The 23,441-nt window shown below is 38.5% G+C and overlaps 2 protein-coding genes and 1 long non-coding RNA gene across 3 annotated transcripts; 1 reads left to right on the top strand and 2 right to left on the bottom strand.

Annotated features, from left to right (window-relative positions):
- Nucleotides 1-1,712: 1,712 nt before the first annotated feature.
- On the bottom strand, nucleotides 1,713-10,617 carry LOC136431504 (sideroflexin-2-like). Its single transcript, XM_066422895.1, has 12 exons — nucleotides 10,518-10,617; nucleotides 9,145-9,319; nucleotides 7,809-7,979; nucleotides 6,640-6,738; nucleotides 5,899-5,974; nucleotides 5,018-5,103; nucleotides 4,118-4,178; nucleotides 3,766-3,832; nucleotides 3,257-3,306; nucleotides 2,806-2,855; nucleotides 2,300-2,347; nucleotides 1,713-1,928 (listed from the first exon to the last, which is right to left on the bottom strand). Exons 2-12 carry the CDS (start codon nucleotides 9,309-9,311, stop codon nucleotides 1,829-1,831), a joined length of 975 nt encoding a protein of 324 aa, XP_066278992.1. The 5' UTR covers nucleotides 9,312-9,319; nucleotides 10,518-10,617; the 3' UTR covers nucleotides 1,713-1,828.
- Nucleotides 10,618-10,815: 198 nt separating this feature from the next.
- On the top strand, nucleotides 10,816-17,305 carry LOC136431503 (ADP-ribosylation factor-like protein 3). The gene is made up of 7 exons (XM_066422894.1): nucleotides 10,816-10,909; nucleotides 13,677-13,820; nucleotides 14,162-14,222; nucleotides 14,892-14,947; nucleotides 15,921-15,971; nucleotides 16,430-16,612; nucleotides 17,008-17,305. The coding sequence occupies exons 1-7, from the start codon at nucleotides 10,907-10,909 to the stop codon at nucleotides 17,047-17,049; spliced, it is 540 nt and encodes a 179-aa protein (XP_066278991.1). The 5' UTR covers nucleotides 10,816-10,906; the 3' UTR covers nucleotides 17,050-17,305.
- Nucleotides 17,306-21,130: 3,825 nt separating this feature from the next.
- LOC136429367 (uncharacterized) lies at nucleotides 21,131-23,352 on the bottom strand. Its single transcript, XR_010754755.1, has 3 exons — nucleotides 23,242-23,352; nucleotides 22,501-22,638; nucleotides 21,131-21,434 (listed from the first exon to the last, which is right to left on the bottom strand). It is a non-coding gene; the product is annotated as an uncharacterized lncRNA (long non-coding RNA).
- Nucleotides 23,353-23,441: the final 89 nt, after the last annotated feature.

Genomic DNA, 23,441 nt, shown 5'->3' with positions numbered 1-23,441 from the left:
TCTCCAAGCAGATCCACGCCGGGCGCGAAAATCGTAGTATGCTAGCCAGAGAGGGTCCAGTCAGCCAGGGAGGGTTCATCAGCCGGATTAAGGAAATAGTGCTGTGTACCTAAATCCATGTTCATGTTCGGATTTAGATCCAGAGGTTCAGGTTTAGGTACGGACTTATAAGTCCGGACCTGAATCCATGACATATGTGTGCTAAACATATTTTTTCTGCTACATGTAACATATCGGCATATATTTTACATGCAATTTGAAAACTATATATGCGGAATTACATGCAATGAGCACTTAACACAAAAGTTCAGTTATAAACACAAAAACAGCTGCAATGTTTTCATATTTTTCCAGTGCAAATTTCACAAAGGTTTAAGATGGTTTAAAACAAAAAGGAGAGTATAAGCGAGACAAAGTTATTTCAAGTCCGGACTTGTTTCCAGACATCAAGTTTTTAGTTTTTTTTTCTACTTGAATCTAAACGTTAGGCCCAGTCTGGCTTAGGTCCGGGGTTTAGGTACGCAGCACTAGTAGGAAACACAACCTAAAAATTACTTCACAGTGGACATGGTGGAAAATAGAATGGGTTTAAGATGCCCTGCAAATATTTCATCCTCTTTGACACCATACATATACGATCATGTATAACTGGGAGAAATCAAAACCATGTTTAAAGAAAAACAGTCCGCAAAATGACCTGAGATATTCTTACTTCTTACAAGTACATACAAGTCTACAGTCTTAAAATGCATGGTTTCAATATCCTTTTACAGTTAGAGAGCCCAACAGTGAGGGACAAACATGAATTCATGGCAGTGTCATGGGCTGATTCCAATGCCCAGCAGCTACGAACTGTAGTGCATGTACATGTATGTAAAAATTGTATCTGCATGGCATAATTGTTACATGATGAGTAAGTCACTCTATGGAAACATTTTCAATAAAACAACGTACTTGTAGTAAAACTAATGATGATAATTCTGATATCAACAAATATGTCACAATCTTTGGCAATAATTTTGTACTCACTTATGTAATGCCTAACAGGATTGCACTTCTAAAGCGGCCCTCCCGACTACTAGGTCCCTAGGATAAGGAGACCAATAGAACATAGAGCACAAGTGTAAAAATGCACAGTCTACACATAAAGGCACTGGATATCTTTTTCGAGAAGCCATGAGTGGACTTTTGATACCCCCTTCCTGAAAACAACCCACTACTGTTACATGTAGTATGAAAATAGCGTATCAATTTATGTGTTATTTTGATGCATTTTGGCCTTTGTCATCCATTAACCATCATTCAATTCTTTCACAGGTTTAATGGCACACAACAGCTGCAATAGGCTAGTGGGGTTGCCTACTCTCCAAGCATATTTTTAGGCGTTTTTGTCAAGCTTTCTACTTTGTAATTTATTTGGTCTCTACAAACCCCAAAGGGACAAAAAAATGACAAAGTAGAAAGCCAGATAAAAACGCCTAAAAACATGTCAAAAACCAGCTGGAACCCCTCCTCTGCTTGGAGAGTAGTGCTTGCCTAGCATGCTGTCGGTAGCAGGTTTAATTCTAACTTATCGAAGACCAAGTAATACCAAAGACTTTAAAAATGTTACACTGCTTAGTACAATGCAAATATGGGAAATGATGTAGATGGACACATCTACCAGTGGACAAGCCCCCCTGCTATAGTACTATCTAGCTATGTTTACCAAGGGTAAGGAAACAGAGATGCGCACCATCTTACACACCACCTTCAACATTTTATACAGTATCAAACCATGAACATATTGCTTTCTTGAGACAGAGAGACAAGTGAAAACTAGCCGTCATCACAGCCCCTTGTTGAAGTACACAGTCTTGATCTTGTCTCCGTATCTCTCCTGGATGGACGCTCTTAGGTCAGGCTCCAGTTTCTCTACAGACAAGGAACTGTGGAGGGCAGAAAACATACTTAATTTTAATACCAATTGTTGGACTTTGAAGAGATGTAAAGTACATGTATAATGCTGTGCATTACATCTTATATAATTCTATTTGCATCTAATATCATTGTTTGTTTTTCTAAAGGAGGCCAAAACTAGCTTTGTCTGACAGGCTGACTTATGTTATTACAATCAATACAAAAAATAATAAATAAAACAGTACCATAAAGGTACTATCATCATATATGTAATACATGCAGACTATATTTCATGATAGTTAAAGCGTAAATATATGACATGTAAAAGAATCAATCGAAACTTGTATTGTGTTTGTATCCATTCATACAGTTAATGACATAAATACAGAAAGCAACTTACGCTCTTTGTGGGAATAAGGCACAGGCAGTAGGCACCATGAACACAAGGCTGAAACAATTGAAAAAAGAAATGTTTAAACTTTAATCCAATCAGAGTTTAGGGGATGTCCTAATCACCCTAGATACCAAAGAAAGAATCAGTAATTCAATATCTAAAACATCATTCACAAATTAAAAAAATACAATTGAAATAGACAACCAAATTGGCAAGGAACATCAATCTACAGAATGTGATATGAATGTTATGTGGGCATTTAAATATATTGTATAATGAACACAAAAATTGATGATGAAAACATAACATAAAAGATTTTTTTTTACATTTAAAATCAGTAATTTTGATTTCGCATGTCAAGATGTTCTGTCCAGTAAATAGTAAAACAAATAAATTAAAGACAACACCCGTTCTGACGGTCTTATAAATACAGAATCTGATGAATTTTACCCAACTCTCTGTTGCAAAATACTTTTCTAAATGCTTGATTCTAAAAAAGCCATTGTACTCACAAGCATCCAACCAGCATGACTTGTATAGGGCCATGGAGGAATTGTATTCTCTGTTTTGGGGAAAAAGGAAGCAGTATTGGTACAGGCAAAAGGCTATAAAATATCGGCAAAAGATCAAGAAAACAGAGCTGTAAAGTAACAGCAATAAATTGACAGCCATAATATGCACTGTAAAGATGTATAATGTTTTGTCTTCAATCCACTGTCCTTCAACTTTTTCCTAAAACTCTGCTTAAATACAAACACATTACAATTACTGTATTCATTTTCAAAATGCCAATGAATTCTTTGGTGGCTAGCTTCTACACGTAAATCATTACGTTTCAAGTTAATAGAAAGGAATAGTAGTACAATAAAAAAACTGTTTCGATCCATTAAAGTCTGTAAGGCTGTTTTGCAAGAACATTATCAAAAACATGATTTTCAGCTACTTAGAAGTTAGAACACATACCTGCATCCACGTGTACCTCTCCAACCTTTGCATAATGATAGGACAGAACACTGAATAGAAAGAAAAAAAACATGTTTAAAGAAATATTCCTTATTCCTTCCTTTACTAATCAAGAATGACTTAATTCATACCATAACAGAAGAAGGTTGTCAAGCAACATTTTTAAACTTCTGCTACATGTACATTCCTTCAATCTCATGTTGAGATAAAATCCATGATTATTCGGTGTACTATTTTTGGAAAGAACAAACCTAAAGCTTTACATTGGAGATACTGAGAACTTAATACAAATGAAAATAATATGATTTTATAATTTGTGAGGGGAAAATACTAGCCAAAAAACCTTTTTACTTGTAGAGTAAAATATATAAAGTATGATAAATGTATGAGGTGACACATAATATTTCTTATATTTTGAAGTCACCACAAAGACTTTGTTCCTGGATGAGTAATGAATACGACTTCTGTATCATTTTAATGTACAAATTAGTAAAAAAGATGGTACTCACACATGCCAGGTGCAGCCATGGACACTCTGGACACAAACACTTGGAAAATTCCCTTTGTTGCTGCTTTCTGAAGTAACAGAGTAAAAGAAAGTAATTTGAAAATGACCCACAAAAGTATTGTGAGTTAGTGTAACAATTTTCTAAGCAATGATTTAAATACTATTAATAATCAATGACTCACAAATGATGTAACTATGGTGAAATACACACACACACATGCAACATTTCATCTAAGGTACATCTTCAGCCTTATTTCATAAAATATGTTTGTAACAGTTAATAATCAAAGTATCTTTTGAAAAACAGTTTCAGTTTATTTCAATTTCGTATTGAGAAGCACTACAACTCTTACCTTGGACTTTCCCAGTTCATTTCCATTGCCATCAGTTACTACAATGCCATTCATGAGTTCCCTGTTAGAAAAGAAAAAGACAGCAATAGGTTACTAGTATATAGTTTTTAAAAAGTCTATCAGAATAGCAAAATCTATATACTGGGGACATTAATAAACATTGGGAATCAAAACATCCAATCAACGTTAGTAGCAAATCGTAGTGGCGTCGCGGTGGCGTAGTGGCAGGGTGTTTGGCCCCAGAACCCAGAGATACCGTGTTCGAATCCTGGGTTCCCTGATTTGTCCCGTTGACATTGTGCCCTTGGAAAAGGCACTTTACACGACTTTCCCCACTTTACTCACGTCAGGTGAAAATGAGTACCTGGCTTTGGTTAGGACGTTAAATGGAGGTCCCGTGTTTGAGGAGACCCACACCTCAAGCACGTTAAAGAACCCAACACACTTATCGAAAAGAATAGGGCTCCTTCCCGGTGTGTGTGGATCATATAAATCTGTCCGGATATGCAGCTTGTACTCTTCAGTACAAACCTGGTGTGTTACGCCTTGATGCGGTTTACCGGGTATGCAATACAAACAAACAAACAAACAAAAAAACAAATCATGATTTATATACATAGTCTAAGATAAATCATAAATCTACAAAAGTCATTGTATACATAACTCTATATTTTTCACATCCAAGCTTTCTTTAAACAAGTGATAAATAATAATCAAATGTTAAGTCTTAGCCAAAATTCGCTATACAAATTCCACACATTTTACTTTTTATAGCCCACATCAACCATTAAATGACATAGCTTTGCAAAGTACATTTCTAAATCTGAATACTTAGTAGGGTTAATCAAATCTCACTGCAAGACCAAAACAATTTTTTGATCTTATAATTGTTAGTAGTACCTTTGTCTCATGAGGGGTATATTGGCGAAGTTTCCTGCAGCAACTGCAGCAAAAGGCACCCAACGCCGCATCAACTGTGGGGCTTTCTGCAGTCAATAAAAATCATAGCCAATCAGAGGGATCACATATGCATATCAATGAGCTTAAACAAACATTTGAAAGGTCCAACAAGTTCAATGTTTTGTTTTATTCTATTTGCATATTATATATTTCATATCGTAATCAGTCTATAACATTCTGATAACTGCTAGAATTTAAGAGAAATCAATTTTGTACTATGATCATCTATTGGGTTCCTTTTAAATGATTTATAAAAATAGAAATTTGTTCCTGACTTTTCATCCATTCAGCGTCAGAAACTTACAGTCATGAACTTTTGCAAGCAGAAAAAGTGAACAGACAGCACTGTGTTCTGTTGTCTATAAGATTGGCAATGGAACAACAGACATTGCCATGGCGACGGTTGTTGTTGTGGGTGATGTGTTAATGTAATATGTCTATGGCACTGTAAATTGGTATTGTTCATACTGGATATCCAAAGAAAAGATGTCTATGGCAGCATGTATTGTTCTGTTGTGGTATGTGTGTTTTTGTAAGTGTGCCTGTCTGTCTGTCAGGAATTTCCAACACTAGCAACAGGTTGGAATGTAACTTCCTGTCGTGGACTTTGCCCCAAAGGGCTGGAATGTAACCTCCTGCTTTGGACTTTGACCCCAGCTGCCTGGATGACCTACATTTGTACTTGCACACGATACTATACCATTAAGCTCGCCTCTGAGGAGTCGCCAAAAATACTATACTGCAGCTGTTACTGAATGTTCTTGCTTTCCTAAATACAACATATATTGTAGACTCAGTACATACTTTAGTAGGAGGCTTACCGATGTGAGAGAGTTCAGGCCCACCGACACTGCTACAGCCACTGTGGTTGCTGAAACATACGCTGTACCGATCTGTCTGAGCAAAAACAACATGAAAATAGGTAAAAACCAAATATCCTTAAGGTCTCATTCCTGTATTACTCCGAGTGGGTACCCTAAAAGAATCTGTACCCCAAAAAATGAATGGCTGCATGACTGTGTGTGTATATCGGTGGGAAATTCCCTTTTAGCTAGTCCAGCTGATATCAAGCGTCAAACTGATGAAAGCTTGTTTGTAACTGAAGAAATTAACAGGCAAAGTTTGGCAGCCGCGCGCGAGGCCAGACGTGCACATCCCAACATTGTAGGTGATGCGATTGTGCGCTCTTCAGCTGGAAAGTGCCTTTTAATGGGTGTGTGGCTAAGTGTAGTTTGTAATTTATTGCTATAAAAAGAATGTAGATAGTGAAACTGTTGGCAATTTTTTTACATGATAGGGTAAATGTTCCCAATATAAAATGAATAACATTGGTGCATTTCCTATAGCTTCATTATGAACGCGCCCAATAGTAAAACATGTATTATAACATGTAAGCCTATGGGGCGAAAAAACTCATGAATGAGACCTTAAGTTTCGTGCATCTAACACTTCCACATTCCAATATCAAATAAGCATTAGAAATTATCCTGTACTAGCTTCAATTATGTGAGAGAAGCTTCATGCAAAGAGTGTTTCTGTTTAAGTTCTGTTATTTCACTTACTTGGTTGTTATTGCTGATGCTGCATTCCTGTTGGTATAGTTGACCAGAGCATTGAAGGACTGGTTAATCCACTGCCAGAATACTACTGCTGGTATTGTCCTGAAATAAACAAACAAAACATAAATATTGATACACAACAAATCAATGGTTGGAATTTCGGGAGCAGTTTTCAAAACAAGGCAATGACACCCTGATCAATCGATTATTTGAAACTCAGATTGGAATCAGCCATGACCCGACAAATGGCTTTTTAACTTGCCTTAACGATTTAATCTGACTGACTTAAACAAACTCGCCAGTGTGATCCTGAAAGGTGTTAGCTTTTAAAAGATGTTTTCAGATTGACAAATTTTGGCACTTTAAAATTGATAGAAGCTGACCGCAATTTAACGTTAAAAAAAAAAATTCTACTAGTTTTCTTTAAACATTAAATCGCGGTCAGCTTCTATCAAATAAATTCCAAAGTGCCAAAATTGTCAATCTGAAAACATCTTGGCTGATTCGAATCTGAGTTTCAAAGCGATCGATTGGTCGGGGTGAATGAGAGATACATGTAGCAGACTTCACCCCCTTACCCATACTGCTAAGTAACCCTTCCAGTCCCCCAGAAAAATTATCATCACTGGGGATGTAAGGCCATACCTGCATTGAGTATATTATTGGGCATTTCAGAAAAACAGACAGACACATGAAGACAGACAATCTTTATGCCATAAAACAATACTTCACTAGTCCTGTTGGGTGAAATAAAAATCTCATATCTTTTCAACCAAGTGTCACATGACTCAAACTTGTGGTATACAATCGCTCCCTGTCAAGTGCTGGATTAAGACCCTTTCCGGAGAGCTCAACTGGTAAGTAGCAGCCTCACAGTTGAGCTCTGGGTTCCGACTAGTTGTTACCTCTCTACTGGAAGACCCCGTTTCCTGGCTAAAGAAACCTTGATTGGGGTTGCACCCATCTTTTGGAAGGGACGTGAAATGGGGGTCCCGTGTTCGAAGAAGTGCCTCAAGCATGTTAAAGAGGAAGGACTTAAGCACCCCTCCAAGTAAACATACATGTATACTCTGCTTCTGAAACAGCAAGGAAACTTGCTGCCCTACATGTATGTGTGACTTGGCACAAGCTAAGATGACCAACAACAACAACAACACATGACCTCAACTGACCTGTAGAATTGCATCATGAATCCCGTGATCAGCATGCCACCTGGCACCTGGAAGGACATCCGACCAATCATGTTCTGCAGCTCGCCCGAGTCCGGGTGGAAGGCGGAGTCGTACAGCTTCTTGGCATACCACAGCTGCTCCTCTGTTGTGCCAGGTGGTGCAGCACCTAGTCTGTTGCGCAGAAGTATTAAAAAAAAAAACTTTTAAAATGTAATGGTACCTCCTTAAGACATTTCAACATCAGATGTATTTTAAAGCTTACAGGGCTTCATAAATACTAACATTTTCATGTCCTTAAAGGCAACCTAAGCAATATTAGGGCGCTGAAAGTCATATATTCGAAATCAATTTTTTTCTGATTTCTATCCTTAGTAAGTTTAAAAAACACTATCCCATTGCATATCGACCATCATGGAGCAAAAATGTGATGTCGTTGTGTGGTGGGAACTCATTGAAATTCTGAGCACTTGGAGGCCAGCCATCATTTCAAATCTTCCGAACATGCACGATTCTGACCGATAAGTCCTGAACGCTTCCGAAGAAATAATCACATGGTCATGGCTCAATGTGCTTGGGCATTGTGACGTCACGCGGCCGGAAGTTACCGAAAATTTTGACAGAAAACGGTTACGGCTGGATTGATATTTGGGGGGACCCAATAAATAAAATACTCCTTTTGTGGCTTGCTTCTGTGCTATTTTTAAACACCCAAAGTATGAAATAGTGATGCAGTGATGTGCTAATATAGGGAAGTAAATGTAAATTTCAAGCTCACCAAACAGAATTGTTTTCCCCAGAATATTTCAAGTTTTACCCCCTGAAATCGCTTAGGGCACCAATAACAATATTGATTGAATACCATGTATATTCACGATTATTATAACAATTAGTTATTGATTGTAATTGGTGTTGCTGTGTGGCCAAAGGGCTACTGAAACAGAGATATGCAACGTCCTAGACACCATGTCATGATTGAAGAACAGTAACTTTACATGGTGCTTTTCTAATTTAATACAGTTAGTTAAAGTTCAAATCCTCCCACACCATAAGGTGTATAGGGCGGTGCCCATATCCGTTTCATAGCCCTGGGCCACACTGTGGTGCAATCACTGCAGCAGGGGCTAGTCCACTGGCAGAAAGTTAATTTCAGAAGTATGTACCATTTTTATAAAGTCATTGGTACAACTCAATGTGCCTCTTGTTCAGAAGTGTCCTACCTAGGCCTGGGGCTTGAACCCGGGCCTTCTGGTCCAAGTAATTTGAACCAGATGTGGCTAGTAACAGAAGCGCAGACCACTACACCACAGGGACACCCCTTATACAGTGACTACTTTACCTATATTTTGTGACCAGATCTTTGGCTTCGTTTAACTTGGCATCACTGCTCAACACAGTCCTCATGTCTGTGAGGTTGGCAAAGTGCTTCAGCCTGCCCAGGAAGGTGGACTGGTCCCATCTGGGCTGGTCCAAGTCAATTTTGGGGATCTCTGAACTCGCAGCCATGGTTAAATCTGGATCAAAAACAGCAAGTGACAAATTTGCTTTGATATAAATCACAGATAGAAAATAATGAATGGATGAATGAATGAATGAATGAATGATTTGAAATGTCTGTTTCAAAAATGTATCCAGTTGCTTGAGTAACTATTTTTGGCATATCTAATTACGGCTCATGTACTGATTACGAATTACGTTGATTTTGAGCGACTGCCTACGGATTACGAAGACGAAAAAGGCTGAATTACACCATACAAAAAAGGGCATGTAGGCCCTCGTTTAGAAATAATCTGGAAAAGGACAGCTATCAATAAACTCAGATTAGACAATCAGAGATGGATCTGCACCGAGAATGCTTGACAACAGCGTTAACATGTGTAAAGTTGTGTTACTATGGTAACGTAGTGGCGGATAAAAAACAGGTGGAATGCAAAGGATTAGTTAATATGATCTGCTAATAGTTAGATACTGACTAGAAATCTAATTTGCTGCTAACATCATTTTTGCCTTAACAGTCCTTGAATACCCCAGATGCAAACAAAAACAGCGATAGTCATAGAGACACACTGGTCGACAAAAACATTCTGTAACTTTATTCCCATGGGGTGAGATGATTTTATCAAATGTGGGCGGGGCTGAGCTGTGGGACTGGTCAATCAACTGTACAAAGTGTTTATACTTTAAATTTGACAGCTAGGGCCTTTAGGGTTTAATACTACAGGGTGACATACAGACAAGTTAAAAGCTGATTCGGTCATCTTCATTCTAAGGAAGTATATAAGTGGGGTCGTGTGACGCAACGGCAGCGTGTTCCGCTCAGAACCAAGGGGTCCCGGGTTCGAATCCTGCCGTGTCACCGATCTTGTACCCTTTAGAGGAAAGGCACTTTACACGACTTTCCCAACATGCCAGAATGGTCGTCATCAAGACCGTGGGCATTAAAGGCAAGAAGAAGAAGAAGAAGGATGTCATTTTGCTACGGACCACATCGATGGCGATACATATATGGCTACCAAAAGTTATTGCACGAAAAATATACGCACGAACCAAAACAAAAACCGGCTAGAACTAGTTATAGTCTTTCGAGTCACCCAGAAAACACTTTACAACAACAAAATACTGCTCAAATACATATTTCTAAGCAAACACTCCGCAAACTAAGACGATTATACTTTAAAATTCGCTCCTACGCACAGGTGCAAGAAAACATACCTCAATTTGTCTTGGAATCTCTTTAAAATGCGTGATTTTAATTTCAAAACAGAATCCGGCTACGCGCCACGTCTCTAGTCTAAGTAGGTCAAAGGTCGGAAAGTTCAAACTTTTGCGAGCTGCATTCTGGGAGAAAAGTGTTTGTTATCTTTGATTTAAATAGTTTTATCATCATATATTCCGATGCTTTATTACATTTTGCTTCAGAATAATTTTTTCTACTTTTAGCTAAACATATTCATATTTTAGCAACAGTTTGCAAAGTGAGTAAAGTTTAAAGTTCAAAGTTCGATATTTGCGTGAGGTTTATATCCCATCATCCCTTGCGATGTGACGTCATTGGCATAGTAACATTACCGCTTGGAAGAAGCGCTTAGATCGTGAAAAAAATGGTAAGTTTTCCTGTGTTTTCTCGAATATTTTGCGATTCTAGGGGGTAAACACACGTTTTTGGGACGTGAAATAGGTTTTGAATCATCAGTGCCAGCATGGTAGCTTCCCAAATGGCGTAGTTTTGAAAGAAATCCGCTATCACCTGTTATATTTTCTAGGGTTTCTGTCGGTAATTTTCTTGGTGCATGCTTCTGCCTCGCGTTCCCGGCTTTTGCTTCAAAACCGGGGCTTCAAAATCAAAGTAGTTTCTCCCAAGAATGCAAAGAAACACCCAAGCTCCGATGCTTGGTCTTCATTTTCTTGGCAAAGCATATCAATAATGATATATGATTCATAAACTCACAATCATCTCACTATGATTTGTACAGTACAAAGTGTCTCCAAGCAGATGTTGGGTAGAAGATTGTAACGTTTCTGATTCCTTAGCTGCTATGACACCTGTCAATCTAATCAGTGAAGAGAAGTGAAGAAAATGTTATGATCTTCTACCCAATATCTGCTTTGAGATTGTTTCTACAAATCATAAATATGTGCAACATCCTCTCAGAGATTACTGTAAATTCACTTATTTTCGCAGGGACTTGATTTCACAGTAGAAGCGGAAAGGAGGTTTTCGCTGTGTTTTAACTTCGTAGTTGAAATATTTACAATAGGAATACATTGGAAATGCATATTTGCAATGTCATAAATTTGCATCGGAGAGGTAAAAAATGCACGAAAAAAAACAGAAAAAGAGAACTGTTATAAACGTTTCAAAATTTACACTTTGACACACCAGTATTCCCTGGGGACACAGGTGAAAAATCTCTCTTTGTCAGGTGTCCATCTGAAAAACCTGTTTGACAGGTGCAAGGATTTGTTTTTGATCTTGTTTTTGCAGTAACCATGGTTACTGATTGTTCAGGGAGGCACCGTGTAATTGTCATCCACTTTTGTGCCTTGTTAAATTCCCCATGACAGCATACATCACTTTTCCTAAGGCTTCTTCAATACTGTAAATGCATTTAAACTGGAGTCAGAATGTTCGCAGTGGTTTTAAGTTTGCGGCAGCGCTATAGTCACATGCTGCTACAGTATTGGACAAAAATGTTTGCGGTAGCTTTAAGTTTGCGGTGAAACGGTCACCGCGAAAACCGCAAACATGAAATCAACGCAAACATTTCTGCATTTACGGTATATATGATACTACTATAATAGAGGTAGATTATTGTTCAAAATGCAAACTTAATACACCACGAAAACCTTTTCTCTCTAACAGCAAAATTATGTCCCTATGAAAATGAATGAATTTTCAGGATTTACTTGGATTGACTCTTTGTTTGTATTTGTACTTGTTTCACTAAGCCAAAAAAGATTAGAAGGATTTGTTACTTAAGTTGCATCAAAAATAAGTATTGGACTTTTTGTCCACTGGTGTCACATGATAGGGATGTGTCCCGATACTGTACATGTTGCATAGTGCTGTGTTTTTGTTTGTTTGTTTGTATTGTTTGTATTGCATACCCGGTAAACCGCATCAAGGCATAACACACCAGGTTTGTACTGAAGAGAACAAGCTGCATATCCGGACAGATTTACATGATCCACACACATCGGAAAGGACCCCCTACTCTTTTTGAAAAGTGTGTTGGGTTCTTTAACATGCTCGAGGTGTGGCTCTCCGCAAACACGGGACCTCCATTTAACGTCCTATCCGAGGGACGTCCCTAACCAAAGCTAGGTACTCATTTTCACCTGAGTAAAGTGGGGAAAGTTGTGTAAAGTGCCTTTCCCAAGGGCACAACATCAGCGGGACAAATCAGGGAACCCCGGATTCAAACCCTGTATCTATGGGTTCTGGGGCCAAACACCTTGCCACTGCACCACCGTGTACCATGAAAACTTTTAGATACAGGTCCAAAATACCGGAACATAAATGTACCATTACTGTTGTTTTATTTCTAAAAACATGTTATTCCTACCACACAGGTACTTATTTAGCACTGAAAACATTGTATGGTCATTGAAATCGGCACCATTTTGAGATCCTCTCAAAAGCATGGGGTCTCTGCATAAGATTCCTGAAGTCAAAATTTAAAAAAGAGGTAAAGGTAGTCTTAAAGTCATGGCTCTTTTGAGGCCAATGTAGGGGTAGTGGGTTGTTATCCACTGTGTCTAGGGCACGGAAGCAGGTAGAGCCCAATCCTCTCTTTCCACTGCCTTTTACTAGTATACCTCCCAACTGGTATGAAATACCCATTTTTATACCTGGCTCGGCTGGCTGGATTGGAAAAGTCCTGTTATATTATAATTATATGCTTTTCCCAAGGACACAATGTCTAGCCAGGAACATTGGGAATCAAACCTGGTACTTCTCGATCTTGCATCTGCTTGTCAGCTATTCAATGCCACCACAAGTCTAAATAAACATTCTGTTGATTGTCTATTCATTTTTCTGTCATCATTGAAGATTGAAGGGTACTGTTTTAAACTACACACCCCTATCACATCGTCAATGTTTAGCCAATGGGAAAGGCACTTCACACAACTTTCCTCACCCCATCCTGGTGTAAAAATGGGTACCTGACTTCAGTTGGGGAGGTAGAAGGAGAGGGATGGGCTCCGCCTTCCAATACCATTTTCCTAGTAGTACTGTCCACTGTTTTCTGCTGCTGCAGTAGTTGCACCATTTTCCTACAACTTCAAAAATGCTATGGTGCTACCTTTACCAAAATACCCTTAGCCTATGACATACATATTTTTACTGAATTTTGTTCTTGTTCCCAGGGTCTCCTTGCCCTTCTGCGTAAGCTGAAGAGCAATCCTGAGAAGGAGCTGAAAATCCTTCTCCTCGGACTTGACAATGCCGGCAAGACAACTCTACTAAAGGCCTTAGCGTCAGAAGACATCTCCCATATCACCCCCACACAGGTATGTACAAAAAAAATAAATGTATACAATTTTAGGGCTCCAAATTAATGAAAATGTTCTTGCTAGTACAGTAGAAACCAGTTAATTGCAATACACTTTGTCACAAAAAAGGCCAAATGCAAAGGATTGGGAAATCCCAAACTGTTTCCTATTACTAGTAATGGCATTGTTTATCGAACCCCATATACCCAAAGCCAATGCCCATGATCGCAAAATCCGGCTAATCGGCAAAAAATAGACTGCAGTAGTGGGTTGTAGGTGCCAGATAGCCTATGTCGCCCCCCCGTCTCTTGCGTCTATGATATTGAATGCTGTTACTTATTGTATGACTTATTTTTCAGGGCTTCAACATCAAGAGTGTGCAATCATCAGGCTTCAGGCTCAATGTGTGGGACATTGGAGGTAAGATATCTTATAACAACTTAATTTCTTACAGTGGCCTGTAGTATTACTTTACTGTTCTGTTCTGTTCTATATACATGCACACATGCATAAAAAGTGCATTGTGGTTTCCAAGTCAAGATATTATACTAAACTCTCATAATCTGCTGGGTACCCTAAGATCTCAACACGTACTTTGAATGTCTTTAACGTTTGCAGGGATTTGATTTCGCGGTAGGGAGAAAATGGAGTGGTTGCGATTGTTTTAAGTTTGCAGCTGTAACAATTGTAGCACTACTACAATCACATAACGGAAGCGCTGTGGCCCACTGTTGTATTTTTGTTCTGCACTCAAAGCACATAGCATATAGTGACAAGATTGGTGCTTCCTGGTTTTTGACTACTGTGAGTCTCAGTCTGTGACTATTACAAAGTACAAGTTTCTACACCCCCGCTTTTGCAGCGTGCGTGACACCATGCTAATTGTCAAGCAGGCTGCTCTTGCAAAAACGTTTCTTGTTTTAAATGTTGTGGTCTTAGGGTACCGGACAGAATTATGAGAATTGACGATATGTATATATATATATATAGCCTATATAGTATAGGGGTTCAAAAATCTGACTGAACTTCTAATTTCCCATGAATAACTGTCAACAGAAGGACTAACAATTTTTTTTTTGTCGTTCCCAGGTCAGAGAAAGATCAGACCATACTGGAAGAACTATTTTGAGAACATTGATATCCTGGTAAGACAATTGTATACAATGTAAACTGAACCCACCTCATTATAGCAGTGTATGTCGCAAAATAACGCATTCAGTAGCAGGTCAGAATAACGCGATAACGCATTTTTCGACCTTAGGCCTGCTATTCAAGTTGCGTTACCGCATTTGCGTTACGTTATCGTTGCGTTACGTTACCGTTATCCATACGTTATCCTTGCGACACCGTTATCGTTATCCGTTAATTGTAACGCAATCAGTACTGTACATCATACTGATTGTATACATTGTATACACTTGACGTGACTTGAGTTGATCAGAGCAGAGATTGCAATCAGTCAAAATCTGCCATTCTACCTGTATGTAGTATTCTACCTAAGATCTCGATCCGAGTCACTGTCGATTCTGTCGGTAGAGATTGACTTGACTTTATTCAGATACACAACTAGATCCTGAACAGAATGTGTAAATATTCAGAAAACTTTAACGTTAAGCTTTAATTCATGTCACTTAAGATCAACAGATTGAAATATAGGATTTTTAAATGGGAGACTACATCGCAAGCATCCTGATTGGAGCCCCTGTCGTCAAAAAACTCTGATCTAGATGCCTAATGGCAGAATGAGAGATTCTGCAAGATTGCAATCTCTACTCATTATTCACTGACATATATTCAGTGCTGATAGTTTAAGTTATTTGCAATTCCTCATGGTTTAGACATCAATGATTCATCTTTTAGTCAGTCTTCCTACATTGGACTTATCAGAAATGATAATCATGAATACATAAACTGGTTTCTGTTAGGTTTGAAATATTTGCTGTGGTTTTATTTTCAAGTTTTTCGCGGTAAGCTAATTTACTGCCAACTTGAGCTATATGATGATATATCTTGCATTCTCGTTAAGCACTATGGTTGCTTCAACCATGTATTTGAGATGTCTTCTTTCCCCTCCTAACACAAAGTCAATTCACAACAGTACCTGTTCTTTCCCCACAGGTCTATGTGATAGACAGTGCGGACCGTAAGCGGTTTGAGGAAACAGGAGAGGTAAGTTTTTTCATGCTCAAAAAAGTTGATATGATTTATCCAAACAAAAGGTTTCCCATTGCAATGTCCGACCATAACGCATACAATGGAAGATATTATTTAGTGTTCGTATGTATGTGACTGTGTGTGTGTGTGTATGTGTATGTGTGCGAGTATGTGTGTGTCTATTTCCTTGCATGTCCATACGTTGTAGTTTATCTGAATGCGGTAGGGTGGCTGGTTTTCACACGCCAGCCTCATCAAGGACACTGACAGGAAGTTAGGTCAAAAGTCCCAGAATCGGCTTATAATCTCATTTCTTGTTTTCAATCTCCTGCTATATGCATGTTTGATACCTTAAGAGGGAAAAATTAATTTGGCAATCAATGAGAAAGTTACGAAAACTGGAAATATTTCACGGAGGACTGGTATGAGGTCTTCGATTTCCTGATGAACCTTGAATTTACATTGCTTTGTAGGAATTGGCGGAGTTGTTAGAAGAAGACAAGTTGGCGGGTGTGCCCATGCTCATTTTCGCCAACAAGCAAGACCTGTTCAACGCTGCGACAGCCACCGAGATTTCCGATGGCCTGGGCCTCGGCTCGATACGGCGTACGTGGCAGATCCAGGCGTGTTCGGCCATGTCGGGAGAGGGCGTGGAGGTAGGTTAATTTTTTTTTCTTGGCGACACCTGAGGAGTGGAGCCAATTTGATAGCTCATACCTGTATAATTTAACTGTATCTTGCTTTGCATGTTATGGACAACATATATGTGCTGCCCTGATCTTTGAGGATATTTATGGTAACTTGATAAATTACAGGAACTACAGAAGAATTGCCCTTAATTTGTTTTATATCCCCTGACCATTTGTTTGCAAAGTTTATGCATTTGAGAGTTTTTGAAATGTTGAAGTTATATGAAGCATACTTAGAATAAAGTATTACTGATTCCTAAGTAAACAAGCTTGCCTCGTTGAATAACATTTTTGGCAGCACCTCAGGGGCAGAGTTTTTTTTTTTATTAGTACTGAACCTGGTTCTTGTTTGTCTTTTACAGGAGGGTATGAAATGGGTCATACAGACGGTCAGCAAGAAGTGACATGGCGGCTGTATTAGCCCCTAACACAGCCTCACCTAATGCAGGGATATCTCAGTCGACTGTATAACCTGTATATGTACATATAAGTACCAAACTCCACTTCCGAACAAAAAAGAAAGATCATTCTTCTCACAATTTTAATCTCATGGAAATGTACAGCTTTTAGGGAATGGCAAGGCATGTCCACAATTTTTGGCTACTAAATATGTACCATCATTCCGTGAAAAGTTTCATCAGGTTGGTAAGTCACCGAATAGACAGACTCTTTATACACAACAAAGTGTTTTATTCTACCGACGTTTCAGTAACCATCTGTCACCTTCCTCGAGGCAATTCTGACTGGTTCACTTTGCACTGCAGCATAGGTGTCACTGCTTATAGATGCAGTTCCGAAAGATAATTGAATTAAAAACATATTTTTGGGACCACGTCTGTAAGCTGAGTGACACCTACAGCTGCAGTTAGAAGTGTACCAGTCCAAATTGCCCTCAGGAAGACGACAGACGATCATCACCAAAACTTCTGTTGAATAAAACACTTAATTCTGTTCAAAGAGTCTTTTCATTCAACGTATCATTATTGTAATACAACACACATTCCATGCTATATATGGTCCTATAACAAAACTATTTTGGTGAGTTGATTTTTTAGTACTTAAATATAGAGAGGTACTTGTGTTCACATTCCGTATATTGTGGGGGGAATGGATTGAAAATTGTTTAGAAAATGTGTTATTAGATATGGCAGAAAATGCAAAAGAACAAGGATTCAGAAAAATGGCTATGTTTTAAGTATTGCAGTTTGTATAAGAACAGTGTTTTTGTGTTCCTTCTTATGACTGTAATCTTTATATGCTGTATGAAGTATTGTTCTGTGAAATATAGATATACACATAAGTACGCTTGAAATCCTGTCGTCTTTTATCTAGACAAAAGAAATATGATTGGCAGCTTGTGATAAAAAAAACATTTTCCATAATTTGGCAGAGGAGTTTAACTTTCTAGAACGAAGGGTGAAATTTTTTTCAAATCATAAAATGTACTTGGTTTAACATTTTGTGCTTTTTTGTGGCTACAATCATTTAAGAGTTCTGGAGAAATAAAATTATGAAATATAGGTTTTCTGCGCACAGGCGTTTTGCATTTTTTTGTATAACATTTAGTGCTTTTTTGTGGATACAATCATTTAAGAGTTCTGGAGGAATAAAGGGATGAAATGAAGGTTTTCTGAGCACAGACGTTTCGCATTTTTGACTCCCCAAAAAGGAACAACCTTCCTCACATTATGTACTAGAAGATTTGATGGTGGCATGACGTTGTATAGTGGTGAACACCATGTGCATAGCCATAGTGGTGAACACCATGTCAATGACTAGTGAACACCATGTGCATGTATAGTGATAAGCACCATGTGCATGTACAGTGATGAGCACTATGTGCATGTTTATTGTTGAAAACCATGTGCATGACAAGTGGCAAACACCATGTGCATGACTGTATAGTGGTGAACACAATGTGTTTGACTAGTCACTGGTGAACACCATGTGCATAGTGGTGAACAAGTGTGCATGTATTGTGAACACCATGGGCACATATAGTAGTGTAGACCTCCCATCTTTTTCACCATTTGAACATTAAAAAAGCATGTTAATGGTAGCTTCTACATGTGGGACCCTTTCAAATGAACTGTGTTAGTTGTAAGAAAATTTCAAATGATGGTTGGTACACAAATTCTCCACATTTAGTTGTTTAAACTTCTCAAAGAAGGCAATATAAGCATGCCAAGCCACAGCAATGACAGAGGAAACAGTCTTAGTCTATCAGAAATTGTTCAGTTACCAAATGCAGTGATTTTAAATGCAAATATATACGAGAGATGCACAGGCTATATATGCATTCATACTCTGCATTTGGTTCTTTATAATACTATCCGTGGCAAACACAATATAGATAATGCATACTATTAGGTACTGTATTAATGTAATGGTAACAATGGACTGAGTATTGTGCAGTGGGAAAGGGATAGTTATTTTCATTTTGCTAGACCACCCTGATAAAATATTGCCTTGCCATATAGCTGAATTGATAATAAACCACTTCACAGTTCCAAGTGGGCATGTACAGTCATGATGGTTTGCGATCTAATGTCAAAGTTTAAAGCCATTAAAAGGTAGACAAAGAATGACCGAAAGAGCATTACATTTTTACCTTAGACCACAATGCGTCAACACTGCACATGCAAACTTGGAACTTTAAAATGGCATATAGACAAGTTCACGCTTTCACGGATGAAAAAAAAAAACTTGCTCTACTGGGGGACATACTTTATTTCCGTTGACATTCCAATTTGTTTGAACATGTTCGGTGCATTCAAATGTATGCACAGCTACAGGATGTTGAAACACAATTAATTGTACGTTGATGGAAATGACTACCCCCACCTCTTAAGTAACGCAAACTGTTTTATGTAGAAGTGTGGATTCTATTGCTTGGTTTTAGAATGTAACAACATCAAAGAAAAAAAATACAAAAGCGTGATAGCAACCTTAAAGTCAAACAACAGTGCAGGTCTGAAAAAGATTGAGAAAAAGGACACTGTCATGAATGTGTTGTACATATCAAAGCTATTTAGGACTCATTTAGTCCTTTGCTGCCCAGTACAAAACTGTATGTTACTACAGTACATGTACATAAAAACTATTTCAGACTTACACAGAAGGTTAGATAGTAGACACTGTTTCTCTCAAACTCCAAATAGAAAAATGTTTTTCCAGTGTTTAATGTGTTCTAGGGACAAAAATTGATGTAACATTTGAAAAGTTTTAGAGCAGAAACAGAATAAGACAGAAATTGTACTTTGATTTTGTCATAGATGTCTTTCCTTAGTACAAATTGTTAGGAGTACCGGTATCATTCCTTTTTGTGAAATATGCTTTGCCTGTTTTGAAAAAAACGAAATAAAGAATACCACAAGCATAACATTAATATAGATTTAGAAGTTTTTCTTCATATATTTAGGAATTTGTGCAGAACAATCCATTTTAACTTTTCTTGACATTTTTTCTTCCACTTTTGATATTCAAATATACTTTCCTTTTGAAAAAAAATATTTTTGCTGCAAATCCGGTACATGAATAGAGACAATGTGTTTTTGGCAACTTCTCAGGGGCGGAGGCATTTCTTCTTGCACAGTACAGCCTACTATGCACCTCAGATTTCCTGGGAACAAACTCATGGCCACATATTCACGGAATTCAATAGATATGGTAAAGCAACGGGATTGCTTACCACTTGTAACAGCATTTTGAACAGCTAGTTGGTATCATCATATAGCCAAATGACGTTTAACAATCAAGGCACAATTTTCCCATAACCACCGTAAAATACTACTCCATACCACTTGTGAGCTTTCCACATGGCGGTCAAGTGTACTTCAAGTGGGCCTGCTACTTTCAACTTGACCTATGACTTCCAGATGCTTCAGGGTGTGTAGATTTATATGTTATACAGGACGTCTATGATTTGGTTGAGTTTGATATATGCATCCATGACCCGCCTTACTTCGGTGCATGCCATGTCATATATAAGGCATGGCCGGTTTTTCATATCCACCAAATGAACCACTTCGTTTGCTTCGCTCACTCGGTGGTTTATTTCGGTGGTTATAGCAAATGATCATATGCCTTATGACACAGTATACACCTCAGGGCAGGTCGATAACTTCATTGATAAACGACCTAGACACAAAATAAAATGCCATGACAAGTTCATTACATATATTGCTGTAGCATTTATTTGATTAGTTTTATTCCATTATAAGCATGTTTTACATTTTATTGCTATAAAGTTTTGCACAAACATGTATTCTATTTTTACTACAAATAGAATTGCAATGTACGTAATATATATCTATGAATAGAAAAATAGAGATCTTCTTAGATGAAAGATGAAAGATGAAATTTGCTTACTTTTACTGATTTTTTTTTCATTTTTTCTGCTTCAAATTTGGTTTATCTATATAATCAGAAATCTTTCCTAGTTTCTCAATGTTTTACCCCAAAACAGAAGGTCGTCGTAAAGCCATGCAGCACAGACTTGTTTTTTTTTTGGCAACACCTTACAGGTGGAGCCTTGCTTTTTTCTTGCCAGCCGAGCGTTTGGCAATATTGTGTAAACAGTGCATGTGAACCTTAATGACGCCATCTTGGTGCATCTGTCGTATCAAAAGGAACTCTGAGGGCATATCGTGGGTATCCATAACAAAGACGGGCGCCTTGTAGTAATGGTAGTGCACTTTGTGGCCTTTGTCGTCACGTGGAAAAGGCCAAAAACCGTAGACGTTGACTTCGTCGCATACGGTCAGTGCCATGCTGATTATGTAGATACCTGGGAAACGAATGTGGCAAGAAGAGTTTGATTAAGGTTCGCATGATCATGGATCATCTAATAATATATATATCTAAGGAATGAAATTCAACTACAATACCTTGCGGGACCTCGAATATACCTATAATCTCATGAGGGCTATCCATGCGGCGGCCTCACTATGGCACGTGCTTTTAACCAAGCACATCGATGTGACGCCAAATCCTCGAGCTGCAAAATATATACGTGAGAGGTCAGGTACTGCACCTGAGTGGAGTTAGGGCTGGCAATCGAAGGGGACAGGGTAAGCAGGATTACATGTAGGATTAGGGTTAAGATTAGGGCTAGCGCTATGATTAGGATTATGGAAGGGGATTTGGGCTAGAGTTATGGTTAGGGTTAGACTTATGGTTGAAAATTACCACGTCCCACGAATGTTTCGCACTTAGAGTACTCCGCTCACGTATACTGAAACTTCCCCCCCAAAAGCGTCGTGATCAGGTGCAGTAGCTGACCTCTCACGTATTTGCTACGCTCAGAAATTTGGCTTGACACCGGAGTGATCACTCCCCACTCTTTCACGTTCTTTTACGTTCAGAGATTTGACTATTGAGGGTGACGCCTAAAGCTCATTTATATGCTGGACCGCCTATTTAAAATTACAATACCTCGCACATCAAAAGATTGCAATATGCAAATCAAATTTAGTGTTTTAATCATTGATGGTAAAATAAGTAATTTTGTTGAACTACTAAATTCCGTGGATCCTTAGACCCGAGTTCGATCCTAGGGGTCGACTCCAGCTCGGACATGTTGTAAGGGTTTGCATTCGTCATTTCGGATGGTGACATAAAGCCGGCGACCCCGTGTATGAAGGAGCTTCAGGCATTAGCCTCAAGCGTCAAACCTCTGCACGTAAAAGAACCCAACACACTTATCAAGAAGACTAGGTGACCCGGTGTGCTTTGCCAAATACACGGGCCGTAGCGAAGCCCCATTGCACTACCATTAGCTACTTGAAGAAGCATCATGCTTCACTACAAATGAGGATGCCTTGAAACGAAGAAAAAAACACAACTTAGCTAACCTGATGTAATCTTGCGAGGAAGTCCATGGTTGCTCCAGTAGTTGTCGATGCACAAGAAGTGATTTGGATGTTCGTATACTGCTTCAAGACTGTCCCCCATGGTACTTTCAACAGAGCTGATCATATAATTTGTATAATCTATTGATTGGGCAAGACACGGTAAAAAAAAACAGTTTAGTATTGATACGTATAACCCTTTAACTGTTTCTTATATATCTACAATAAGGAATTAGCAAACTACACAACAAAGTATTTCAAAGTTTCTCAGAACACCGTCCTGAAACCTTCCTCAACTTTGAATGACCAAGCACAATGACCCTATGAACACGTGACGCCAGAAATTAGTTTTTATTCGCAAGAAGAGTAAGTGTAAAACATTCATGTGGCTACCATGTAATTCGCAACATGAATCATTCTTTAAAGGCATAGTCAAACCCAGAAGCGGGTGTTGTTTCGTAAAGTCAGTAACGCAGGCCGGTACGCCACGGCCAATACTTAATATAAAGCATATTAAAATATGCTTTATATTAAGTATTGGCCGTGGTGTATCGGCCTGCTTTCCTGATTTTCGCTGCGTTAGCGCTAGATAGCCAGCCGTCACCAGCCATTAGAGACTCCCCCTCCCATTGTTGAAGGAAAAATCATCGGCCAATCATATTGCATTTTGACGTGCGTTGATTAACCTAATTACGGCTGACAAATGGCATGAGAGGATTGTACTAGTCAATATGTTTCCCTCACTGTTGGGTTTCTTTAATGACAGGATTCCTCGGTATGGCTCCACGTCCTTTATAAACTTCTCCCGTACAGACTTGTCCTTCATTTGCATGTACCTGTAACAGACATGTACAACAGTTTGCGACCTTTACGATAGATAAAACTTCATTTTTAATAGATTCATAAATTTGCTAGACAATCTCCATTTAATGTATATTGCACGT

This window comes from Branchiostoma lanceolatum, chromosome 3 (assembly GCF_035083965.1).
Source record: "Branchiostoma lanceolatum isolate klBraLanc5 chromosome 3, klBraLanc5.hap2, whole genome shotgun sequence".
NCBI lineage: Eukaryota > Metazoa > Chordata > Leptocardii > Amphioxiformes > Branchiostomatidae > Branchiostoma > Branchiostoma lanceolatum.
This window is presented reverse-complemented; position numbering and strand designations above follow the sequence as displayed.